The sequence below is a fragment of the Bos mutus genome, chromosome 9 (assembly GCF_027580195.1).
Source record: "Bos mutus isolate GX-2022 chromosome 9, NWIPB_WYAK_1.1, whole genome shotgun sequence".
Classification (NCBI taxonomy): Eukaryota; Metazoa; Chordata; class Mammalia; order Artiodactyla; family Bovidae; genus Bos; species Bos mutus.
Window position 1 is genome coordinate 94,838,048 of NC_091625.1, and position 12,879 is coordinate 94,850,926.

The following is a 12,879-nucleotide window of genomic DNA, read 5'->3' on the forward strand; positions in this document are numbered from 1 at the left end:
TCCCATGAACCGCAGCACGCCAGGCTTCCCTGGCCTTCACTAGTTCCCAGAATTTGCTCAAACTCATGTCCATTGAGTCAGTGAGGCCATCCAACCATCTCATCCTCTGTCGTCCCCTTCTCCTCCTGCCTTCAATCTTTCCCAGCATCAGGGGCTTTTCCAATGAGTCAGCTCTTCGCATCAGGTGGCCAAAGTATTGGAGCTTCAGCTTCAGTCCTTCCAATGACTATTCAGGGCTGATTTCCTTTAGCATGGACTGGTTTGATCTCCTTGCAGTCCAAGGGACTCTCAAGAGTCTTCTCCAGCACCACAGTTCGAAAACATCAATTCTTCGGTGCTCAGCCTTCTTTGTGATCCAACACTCACATCCATAAATGACTACTGGAAAAACCATAGCCTTGACTAGATGGACCTTTGTTGACAAAGTGATGTCTCTGCTTTTTAATATGCTGTCTAGGTTGGTCATAGCTTTCCTTCCAAGGAGCAAACATCTTTTAATTAAAATGTTGTTGAATAACTTAAGTATCTATACAGATGCTCTTGCATGTAAAAAGAAAAACATAAAAGTAAATATATTATAGCCTATTCATCCAGTGGACCCCGGGAGTGACAGTGAATGAACTAAAGCTACACTTAACTGTATAGATGAATTTTTAAAGCTTGATATCAAGAAAGTACACTACTGGAGAATATGTACACAGTATGATTTTAATTATATAAATTCCAAGATCAGCCAAAATGAATCGATACATTGTTTGGAGGGGATATATACACATGTAATAAAACCAGACAGAAAACCAAAGATGATAAACAGAAAAACTTGAAACGCCCTTGACCTGGGAGCAGGAATAGAGGGAGTCAGATAAGGAAGGGGCCATGGAGCATTTCCATAACCCCGTTTTAATCTTTCTTACATTGAGTGGTGAGTATGTAGATGTTTAATAATTAATTATTCCTACCCATTATAGGGACTTTCCAATATATTTCAGAGTAAAAAGAAAAAGAAAAGAGAAGGAAAGAAGAAAAAAAAAGGAAATGATCCACTCAGCTTACAAAGAGTGACTACATCATTTGGTTTCAAAAGCTGAATAAATTCACTAAAGCGTAGGCACGGTACTCAGTTTTTTACACAAAATAGCCATTGAGCTTCACACCAATCCTATGAAACAGATCCCCACTCTATAAATCAGGAAGCCGAGGCTGTGGAGGATGAGAAAAGTGCTCAAGATCACACAGCTTCTAAGTGTCAGGGCCAGGGAGACGTCTGTCTGGCTCCACCACCGCCACCGTCTGACTTCCCTGTGGTAATGCTCTCCCCGTGCTCTTGGGGAAGTCAAGATTTATTTATTTGTTTGTTTTAACATATGTGTGGTTTCAGTTGACTTTCCTTGACTTCTACCTTTGTGAAAATCAAAGGGCATCAGGAGGCCTTGCTTGCGGTTACAGCAGATAACGCCTGACCTTCAGAGAAAGTCGCCACACGCTCCCTGCCCGCTTTAAGGAATTCTCCTTTGCTTTTTGCTGAGACTTTTCTTTTCCCAATCAGACAGAGCCCTGGGCTCTAATAAATGTCAGGCTGGGTTCTTAGATGCTCTTCTAGGCCAGGACCTCTCAGTCAACCCTGTTTACTGCTCAGAGGCTCAACTTGCTCGGAGATCCTGGTCTGTCTACAGGGAAAACAGAAGCAGAGAAAACCCTCCCGGTGGTGAAGTCCTGAGTTATCGGTGAAAGAATGCAGAAGACCAAAGGACGCGCCCTGCTGGCCTTCCATTATCTGCGGCTGCACTTTCCCCCGCCAAGCAGATCCGCCGTTGGGTTACTCAGAGACACTGCCATTAGCCAACCGCCCAAGGAATGAAGAACCCCGGGCCCACTTCCAGCTGCTACTTCTGGTTTGCCCTGTAATTTTTGGGTGGGTCTCAACCTTCTTTGACCTCTGCTTATCTTACACAATGAAGGATGAGTGTTGCTTTCCTGGCTGCTTTATAATTCTGGACACCAGGCTGGCTGAGTCAGCTGTGCTGCATACGCATACCTGCCCCTGAACAGCTGTGCACATAGTAGGGCAGGCCTGAAGCCCAGTGTGAGCGTGAGGGATCAGGTCTGCCCTGCCATGTCACCAGCTCCAAATACGTCCACGGGACCAGCCATGCTGACTCGTTTCTCTGGGAGACTCAGTCTCCAGCTCTCACAGCAAGCATGTCACACCTTCTTCAATGGGCTTCCCTGGTGGCTCAGCTGGTAAAGAATCCACCTGCAACGCAGGGGAACTGGGTTTGATCCCTGGGTTGGGAAGATCCCCTGGCGAAGGGAAAGGCTACCCCCTCCAGTATTCTGGCCTGGAGAATTTCATGGACTGTGTAGTCAGTCCATGGGGTAGCAAAGAGTCAGACACGACTGAGCGACTTTCACTTCGCTCAGAAGTGCTTCCCACTCTTTCTCCTCATTCTTAACAAGTAATCCTCCCTTCCCACTTCTCAAAAAAAAAAAAAAAAAAAATTAGCCTGGAATTCTTGAATCCTCCTGACACCAAAGTTAACCTGTTCGGGTTGTACCCACCCAACTCCCCTTCCTGCCCAGACAGAAGGTGCCCATTTCCCCAGCAGGGCTTGGACTCCACCCTCTCCTGCCCTTTTTATTTCTTCCATGGAAGGTAGCATAGCTTCTTTTCCTTTCCTTTTAAGATTTCTCTCCTTGTCCTGGATTTTCAGCAATTTTATTATGATGTGCCTGCATGTAGGGTTTTGTTTCATTTCGTTTAATCTTTTGGTCAGGCTGTACGACACGTGGGACTCTGTTCCCAGACCAGGGATTGAACCTGAACCCCTTCCATTGGCAGCATACAGAATCTTAACCTCTGGACCACCAGGGAAGTCCCCAGGTAGTTGTATTTTTAAATCCTTTCGCTCTGGAATCTGCTGCTGAGGGATATAAGTAAAGTCACCCAAGGTCAGGACTCCCAGCCAAGTCCTCTCACTCATGTCTACTGCTTCTTCAGGGCAAGGTGCACAACCATCACACTGCAGTATTTGCAGACAGAACTTCTTATTTTCCCCAAGAATTAAAAAGCATTTATTTATCTGGCTCTACCGGGTCTTAGTTGCAGCACACAGGCTCTCTAACTGGGGTGTGAGGCTCGCAGGTTTAGCTGCCCTGCAACATGGGGGAGGAAGGGTTTAGTTCCCTGACCAGGGATCGAACCCACGTCCCCTGCATCGTAAGGTGAATCCTTAATCACTGGACCACCAGGGAAAGTCCTGGAGAGAACTTTTTAAATCAAAATACTTCACGTGCTTTCTTTATTCACCTCATAAATGCTTACAGAGGATTTATGATGAGCCAGGCACTGAATGGGCGATAGAGACGAGACGGAGGCAGAAACACCCTGTCCCCAGGTTCCAGTCACCTGGGAGAGAGGGACGTGATCTGCAGGGAGACCTGCTTTTGCCCCAGGGTGCAGGCCAGCAGTCTTGGCCCATCTGGTGCTGCACTCACTCAGGGTTGGGTTTCAGCCCCTGGGAGGACTGGTCTACTCCAGGGGCCTCGGACTCCCAGGAGGAAAGCCCCTGAATGTCCCAGCTGCGTATCTGGACAGTTACCAAGCCCCTCTTCCTGTGTGGGGAACCTGGACTCCAGTTTCTTCTTTCTAACAAGGTGGAACTTCGGAAGGCATTCCCAAGCTGCTCAGCCTCTCAGCGTCACGACCCTGAGGGAAAAGCGGCATCGAGCGTCACTCTCGCCCCCACACGGCTCCCTTTTCGCCTCAAGTTCTGGACACCTGGGCTGTTCACTGTGCCCGGCGCCAGAGCCTCTCAGTCTTCCTGCCTGGGTGCCCACTGACGGACAGGTGCCTTCAGGAGAAACGCAGCCAGGACCGCAGGCTCACCTCACTGTGCTTCTCTTTAGCGTCAGGGCCCCTGGCCTCCCGACTGCCCTGGTAGCCTTGGAGCCGTGTTTGTTGTTTAATTCAGTTTTCTACTTGTTCTACAATCCTAAAGGAAATCAACCCTAAATACTCATTGGAAGGACTGAAGCTGAAGCCCCCAGTTCTTCGGCCACCTGATGGGAAGAGCCGACTCATTGGATGAGATTGGTTCGATAGTATCACTGACTCAGAAGACATGAGTCTGAACAAACCCTGGGAGATAATGGAGGACAGAGGAGCCTGGCGTGCTGCAGTCCATGAGGTCACAAAGAGTTGGACACAACTTAGCCACTGAACAACAACAACAGCTTGTTCTTGGCAGCAGAGTCGCTGTAGTACAATCTGGTCTCACGTGGCCCAGGGCGGAGGCCCGCCAGGAGTGCCAGGTTAATTATCAGAGCTCTTAACACCTCCATTCATCTTCTCTGGAGCAGCTCAGACCTCTGGCCAAGCCTCCCTCTCATTCATCTTCCATCTTCACTCTTGTGCCTCCCTCATTCGTGTGGTCTGACCACTCCATGCCTTTCTGAGTGTGTAACGTTTAAAACACATTTCCCATCCCAACAGTTGTGTGGGTGTAGGCAGATAACATGTTTCAGGGCCAGGACCTGGGTGTGGTGAAGTTGGTCGGGTTCTTGGCATGAGTTAGTTCAGGTTCGGAGTTCTTGGTTTTGTTTTGATTGCTCTCTAGTGAGAGAGACTCAGGCTTTCTTCTTGTTTTTTTTTTTTTTTTTTTTTCCCCCAGGATGTTTTACAGCGTTGAGGAAACTGCTGGGAGAATGGCAATCACGTTGAATTCCCCGTCTGTAGAGTCAGCCCTGAGACGGTGGCATGCAAAGGGTGGCAAATACTTAAGCAGATTGAACAGCGATCAGGCATTTTGTTCCTTCCCTGCTATTGATTCTTCTCATCTCCGCCTAGAGCAGCCTTACTTACGGTGGTTTTGTTTTTCATTCTGGGGACCCACAGCAATTGAAACACAACTTACTATTGCTTTTACATACTTTACACTGTTGTTGTTTAGTCGCCAAGTCGTGTCCAACTCTTTGCAACCCCATACTGGCTCTTTGCAGCATGCCAGGCTTCCCTGTCTTTCTGTGACTCCCAGAATTTGCTCAATCCCATACCCATTGAGTCAGTGATGTCATCCAACCACCTCATCCTCTGTCACTCTCTTCTCCCTTTGCCTTCAATCTTTCCCAGCATCAGGGTCTTTTCCAGTGAGTCAACTCTTCGTATCAGGTGGCCAAAGTATTGGAGCTTCAGTTTCAGCATCAGTCCTTCCAATGAATGAACATTCAGAGTTGATTTTCTTTAGGGTTGACTGGTTTGGTCTTATTGCAATCCAATGGATTCTCAAGAGTCTTCTCCAGCCTCACAATTCAAAAGCATCAATTATTCAGCACTCAGCCTTCTTTATGGTCCGACTCTCACATCCATACATGACTACTGGAAAGACCATAGCCTTGACTATATTTTACATACTCTAGTCCATTTACTTCTTACCACACCCTATGAGAACAGTATTAACTTTTCCATTTAGACTTTCACAGGCTGTTGCTACTGCTGCTGCTAAGTCGCTTTAGTCGTGTCCAACTCTGTGCGACCCCATAGAATGAGTAGCAATTGATTCAACCTCTATCAAATTCCCAATCACTTGGCCCCCAGACTGTGCTGCCCTTCACAGGGCTATTCGTACGGTGGATGTTATCTGCCCTTGAAGATTTATCTTTGCAGAATTGCACGGGAGGTAGTTCACATCTTCCCAAGTGGTTTGTATTCAGGAATGAGATTGTGTAACCTTATGGCTAGGCAAACAGCATATCTGGGCAAGACCAGCCCTTCTGAAGATTCCTCACCTCCTTGTTGGTCTTTTTGTGGCTCAGTTGCTACATGTCTGACTCTTTGCAAGCCCGTGAACTGTAGCCCTCCAGGCTTCTGTGTCCTTCAGTGTCTCCCAGAGTTTACTCAGAGTCATGTCCTCATCTCCTTAGAACAGAAAACGTGGCAAGTTATTGTGCAAAGTACAAGATGGCATGTTATTAACTTAATGTGAGTCAGGATGTGTGCTCTGTGTGAATTTTGATTTATTTGATATCTTGAAACCAGAACTGCAAAAAGACACGTTGATTAGCTGTGAAGTAACTCGTTATGTCTGTCGTTCTTGCTTTCAGGGAAGTTTAATCAGCATTAACAGCACTTGCACAGAGATGGGCAATTTTGACAAAGCTGATGTCACTGGAGAGATAGAATTTGCCATTCGTTACTGCCTCAGAACTCATTCTTTAGAAATATGCATCAGAGCCTGTAAGAACCTTGCCTTTGGGGAGGAAAGGAAGAAAAAGTGCAATCCGTAAGTTTCTTTGTCTAAGTTTTGGCATATGATAATAGATTTATTGACTCTAAAATTTATATGGAAAAGTGAAAGTCCAAGAAAAACCAAGGCAATAGTAAAAACAAAAAGCCGTGTTAAGAATTATCTTCATAAAGCTTAGTAATTCAAACAATGCGTGATGGATGCAAGGACAGAAAGAAGGTCAACAGAGCAGAATCAGAAGTCCAGATACAGATCTTAGGATACGTGAGAACATAAATGATCAAGAGGCTATTAATAATCAATATGTAAATGATGAAATTCAGTACATGGTGCTGGGAAATTTGATTTTCCATGTAGGAAAAATAAAATTCTATCCACACAACCCATAAATAGGTTAATTTTCTTCCAATTGGTAGATATGAATAGATATCATTACTTTAACATGCGTCTCCCTGATAACAAAAATGAGCAACTGCATACATGCACCCATCACTTAAGGTGCACTCCTCTTCTGTGAACTCCCCATCCATATCTTTTGTCCAATTTTCTATCAAATTGTCATTTAAACATTTATTTACAGGGGCTTGGCTTTTTTAAAATCCATTTTCGATGCAACTCTCCATTGGTTTTACCTATCTTACATGTCTTCTCCTAGCTGTTACTTGTTTTCCAACATTGTCATAACTTTTCTTGTAGAGAATTTGATAATGTCCAATTTATCCTTTTTTTCCTTTAGAATGTCTGCCTTTCGAGTTTGTAGGAGAATTCCCCCTGAAAATTTTAAATACATTCTTCTCTGTTATCTTCTATTGGAGTTTTTTCAAACTTAGATACTTTCATATTAGAGCTGGAACTGATTTTCTGTGTATGGTTTAAAGCAAGCCCCACATTTTGGTCTTTTCCTTTCCCAACATGGAACATTTTTAGCACACAATTCTTAACAGTTGGGGGAAAGGAGTAGTTTGTTGGTCCAATCAAACTCTCCTCTGCTCTGAAACCTTCAGTAGCTCCTCGGTGCATTGCTAAAGCACTCTGGCTCTCCATCAGAAATCCCTCCTGTCTTTCCAGTCTTAACTTCTATTATTCCCCTATCTGTACCTTCTGCTCCAGGAAAATTGGAATAATCATTGTCCCAAAACTACCCCCCTGAAACAGGAAAGTATAGCTCATTCAAAGGGAAAGAATAAAACAACAGAAGCTTTCTCTGAAAGAGATCTTATGGTGGATTTACTCAACAAAGATTTTAAAATAACAGTTTTAAGGATGCTCAAAGAACTAAAGAAAGATGTGGAGAAAATTGGGAAAAAAAAATGATGTATAAACAAAATAGAAATATCAATAGAGAGATGGAAAACCTAAAAAGAAAACAATTCTGGAGCTGTGAAAGCTACAATAATTGAAGTGAAAATTTCACTAGAGGAATTCAGAGGTAGGTGTGAGCAGGTGAAAGAAAGAATGGGTGAACTTGAAGATAGGATGATGGGATCCTGAGTCTGAGGAACAGAAAGAAAAAAGACTAAAGAAAAGCAAACAGAACCTAAAGGGCCTGGGGACACCATGAAGTGAAGCAGCATGGGTAACATACATTCCAGAAGGGGGAGAGAGAAAGCATGGAGCAGAGAGAAGCCTGAAGAGATGGTGGCTGAAGACTTCCCAAATGGGAGGCAAGGCACAGATGTCAGAGAAGCGCTCTGAACTCCAGGGATGGTGAACTCAGAGACCCACACTGAGACACGTTATAAACAGACATTTGAAAGACAGACTCTTGAAAGCTGCAAGAAAGAGGCGGATTGTCAGTACTAGGGAATTCCCAGTTAGAATATCAGCAGATTTCTTATCAGACACTTCAGAGGACAGAAGGCAGTAGGTGCTGAAGAGACAGAGACAGAAGGTGCTAAAAGGAAACGAAACATGCAGCAAAACCGTTCTGCAAAAGTGAGGGAGAAATCACAACGGTCTCAGGTACAGAAAGGCTAGGGGAGCACGTTACCCCCCTCCCTGCTCTGCAAGAAATGCTCAGGATACAGAAAGGCTAGGGGAGCACGTTACCCCCTGCCCTGCTCTGCAAGAAATTCTCAGGATACAGAAAGGCTAGGGGAGCACGTTACCCCCTGCCCTGCTCTGCAAGAAATGCTCAGGATACAGAAAGGCTAGGGGAGCACGTTACCCCCTGCCCTGCTCTGCAAGAAATTCTCAGGATGACCCTGGAAGTGAAATGAAAGGACACTGGACAGTAACTCAAGACAAATGAAACAATAAAGACCTCGATAATGGCAAGTGGACAGGCAGTTACAAAGGGTAGCATAATGGTGAACAGTGGGAGGTAATTCCACTTTTGTTTCCCATATGACTTAGGACAGTACTACTTTTTGAAAGATTATGGGTGTCGTTTTGGCTTGTCACTCCACACTTGGTCTTTGACATAATTTAAGAGACTAGTGCATTTAAAAGAGTTAGTACTTTCTAGTTTGGGAAACATGGGCTTCCCAGGCAGCACTAGAGATAAAGAACCTGCCTGCCAATGCAGGAGACGTAAGAAACCCAGGTTGAGGAAATGGCAACCCACTCTGGTATTCTTCTCTGGAGAATCCCATGGACAGAGGAGCCTGGTGGGCTACAGTCCATAGTGTTGTGAAGAGTCAGGACTGAAGAGCCTTGAGCACACACGTGCAGATATAGTTTTGTAACATCAGCAAGGGAAAGAGGTTAGGATAGAGCTGAAAAGGAGCAGAGTCCTTATGTTGCTAAGGTTAACATGGCATGAATTCAATTAGTGCTATAACTTTAAGATGTTAAATGCAATCTCCTTAGTAACTACAAAGAAAATAGCTATAGAAAAACAAAACAAAACAAGCAAGAAAGGAATTTAAATGTTTCACCACAGAAAATCAGCTAAGCACAAATGAATATGGAGGACACAAAAGCTGCAAGGCAAAACAAACAGCAAATGACAGATGTAAGGATTAATGTTTCTTATCAGTTGACACAGGTTTGGTCTCTGGGTTGGGAAGATGCCCTGGAGGAGGAAATGGCAACCCACTCCAGTCTTCTTGCCTGGAGAATCCCATGGACAGAGGAACCTGGTGGGCTACAGACCAAAGGGTCACAAAGAGTCGGACACGACTGAACACACATGCAAATGCGATTAGTAGTTAATTTAAAGAAAAATGAATTAGATTGTCCAATGAAAAGGCAGAAACTGGCAGAACGGATGAAAACAGAGATTGTAACTGTATACCATCTACAAGAAACTCACTTGAGATCTAAAGACACAAAGGGAAGATATTCCATACAGACGGTAAACGAGAGTGAGCAGTGGTGGCTGTACCATTATCAGACAAACAGGCTTTAAGTCTAAAAAGATTACAAGAGATAAAGGACATTATATATTTATAAAAGGTTCAGTACAACAAGATGAAATGATCCTAAATGTCTGTACATCTAATAACAGACCAGCAAGATATAAGAAGCAAAAATTGACAGAATTGAAGAGAGAAATATTGAGTTCACATTGGGTAGTTCAGTTCAGTTCAGTCGCTCAGTCATGTCCGACTCTTTGTGACCCTGTGAACTGCAGCACGCCAGGCCTCCCTGTCCATCACCAACTCCCGGAGTTCACCCAAACCCATGTCCATTGAGTCGGTGATGCCATCCAACCATCTTATCCTCTGTCGTCCCCTCCTCCTCCTGCCCTCAATCTTTCCCAGCATCAGGGCCTTTTCAAATGAGTCAGTTCTACACATCAGGTGGCCAAAGTATTGGAGTTTCAGCTTCAGCATCCGTTCTTCCAATGAACATTTGTATTGGGTAAGATCTTATAGAAAAACGTATATGAACTTTTTTGGCTAACCAATAGTTCTTCAGTAATAGTTGGACATATCAATACTCCAGTCTCAGTAACAGAACATCCAGACGATGATAAGAAAGGAAATAGAGGACTTAACTAGATAATGTGGGTGTGTCTTTTATTGTAATGATTTATGCTGTACAGATATATTTGGTATCTCTTGTTTTCCAACGTGTGAGGTCTCATAATGATCAATGATCTGAGTCAGCCAACAGTGAGGTATTGGTGATGAGCCTTGAGTCCTGCTCTATAAGAAGCGTGACTGAAATGGAGGCAGAGGCCTGAGGCTGGGGTTCCAGCGGGGACCCTGATCGGGGGAGGGTTCCTGCTCTCTGTGGCTTTGGGACAGCAGAGCTGGTTTCTAACCCTTCAGGACAGGACCTGGGCGCGTGGTGTCCCTGCCATCAGTGCCACTGCCGGAAGAGCCCAGAAGGACAGTCTCAGGACCTGAGCGGAGGGGTCAGCCTGGGACGGGGCTCCAGGGGGTGGGCGGCCTCCAGACCCAAGGAGAGGGGCTCAGGGAGGCCAGTCCTCAGCTGTCAGGACGCAGTGTCCGAGGCCCCGCTGGAAGAGCGTGGCGTGCGGCATACACTTTCCATTTCCACGTTTTTTTCTTGCGGGTTGGGGAGAAGAGGCAGGGGGAGTGAGGACAAGCTGGCACAGGCCTCAGGATCCGGGTGGATGAGAAACCTGCCGCCCACCGAGCCCCCAGGAAGCCCCCGCTTCCCGGGGCATCACCAGTGATGGAGCGTGACGAGTGATCCAGATCCAACAACGGGGGCATGAGAGAAGCGGGGGGCTTCACACCCCCAGAAACGTTCCAGAGGATTATAGCCAGAGACTGAGTAAACGGGGGGCTGTGCACCCAGCACTGTCATTGGGGTGGCCGCTAAGCCCTTTCTGTCAACCCCAGAGGCAGCGGGAAGCGGCGTTAAGAAACCGCTGACATGCGGTTCTCCTCCTGAACCCTTTGCCCGCCCCGCATGCTGGGCTCTCACCCCTTGCTGTCTGCATTTGGCCACCAGGTATGTCAAGACCTATCTGCTGCCTGACAGATCGTCCCAGGGAAAACGCAAGACTGGTGTCCAGAAGAACACGGTGGAGCCGACCTTTCAGGAGACCTTGAAGGTACTTGCTGGGCAAATGCTCCTGGGCAGAGTGTCCCCATCCCAGGCTGGGCTTCTGGGGCCATAGTCCAGCCAGTGGTTCCTCCAAACTCTTGAGTCAGTTAAATGTAAGTGCAGACACTGAAACATTCCGGCAGGGCTCTGTCAATCAGTGGCAAGTGGTAGAAAATAAATTTCAGCCTTTGTACAGAAAAAGTGCTGAGTCTGATGGACCAGTGCATGGCTTTGGATTAATGATTTGCGAGACAATGGTGAAAAGGAAATAGGCTGCCTCGCCGTTTCTAAAGGAGAAGGAAATGGTACCCCACCCCAGTACCTTTGCCTGGAAATCCCATGGACGGAGGAGCCTGATAGGCTACAGTCCTTGGGGCCGCAAAGAATCGGACACGACTGAGCTACTTCACTTCAGTTTCTAAAACTGGCCTGTTCTGTTGAATTTTTATGATTTTCAGAGAGGTATCATCAAACCAGGGGCCCTGTAAATGAAACTGCTGAGGTGATAGCTTTGGGAAAGTACTTCTTTGTCATAGTATCTGGCAGACGCAGGTCTCTTCTTCTTTTATGAAGCTCTAATACTTTGGCCACTTGATGCGAAGAGCTGATTCATCGGAAAAGACCCTGACGCTGGGAAAGATTGAGGGCAGGAGGAGAAGGGGATGACAGAGGATGAGATGGTTGGATGGCATCACTGAGTCAATGGACCTCAGTTTGACCAAACTCCAGGAGATAGTGAAGGACAGGGAAGCCTGGCGTGCTGCAGTCCATGGGGTTGCAAGGAGTTGGAACAACAACAACTAAAAAACAAAATTTCTGGAAGAATTGTTCAGGTTTTCATTTTCTTTGGCGCTAAGAATTGTGACTGGCTTAGGGCAGAGACCAGGGAGGGACCGCCTCCTACTGGGATACAGGGAGGAGAATTGCAGGTGATGTCTAGCGAGCGTAGGTAGCAGACAGGTGTGGGAGGTCTTGAGCTGGAAGGACAGTCCAGATGCACAGAGATGTGCCCACTGAAGGCTAGTCAGCCCAGGGATTCCGTGCGTCAAGCCCGAGAAAAGAGAGGACTCTGTCTGCCTTCTGTGGCGAGTAGGGGCATTTGGGAACTCCCAGCTAGGGGCCATCTGGGGAGCTGGCGCAAGAGTCCTACTCGGGACATGAAAACAGCCATTGTTTTCTGTGTCCCTGCTGTGACCAAGTGCTTTATGTACCCTCTGAACCGTGTGTTGGCATCCTCACTTAGCAATGGGGAAGCTGAAGCTTTGAGAGTCCTTAAAAGTACATCCATGACCCAGGATGGACAATCAGTCCTTCACAAAATCTACGTTCCTAAGGACTCCCCCAGGAATTGCTTTTAAAAGCAGATTGTAGAAGGAAATGGCAACCCACTGCAGTATTCTTGCCTGGAGAATCCCATGAACAGAGGAGTCTGGCAGGCTACAGTCCATGGGGTCGCAAGAGTCAGACACACGACTTAGCAACTTTCTTTTCATTTGTGATTCAGTAAGTGTGGGTAGGGCCTGAGGTGCTACTGGTCTGGGACACTCCTCCAGTAGCAAATCACTGACCCTGGCCTTCATGTGGCTTTGCTCACGTAACAGAATTTTGAAAAGCTCTGTGCTACCTCACACATTGTGAGCTTCCATATAAAATTACTCGTCACAGGTTT

The 12,879-nt window shown here is 46.2% G+C and overlaps 1 protein-coding gene across 1 annotated transcript in view; it reads left to right on the forward strand.

Moving 5' to 3' along the window:
* Positions 1-12,879, forward strand: part of SYTL3 (synaptotagmin like 3) — a 96,391-nt gene that overhangs the window by 75,919 nt on the left and 7,593 nt on the right. The window contains exons 10-11 of the mRNA XM_070376969.1: positions 6,100-6,278; positions 11,115-11,217. Of these exons, the coding sequence (XP_070233070.1) occupies positions 6,100-6,278; positions 11,115-11,217 (282 nt within the window). The remainder of the gene's footprint in view (positions 1-6,099; positions 6,279-11,114; positions 11,218-12,879) is intronic.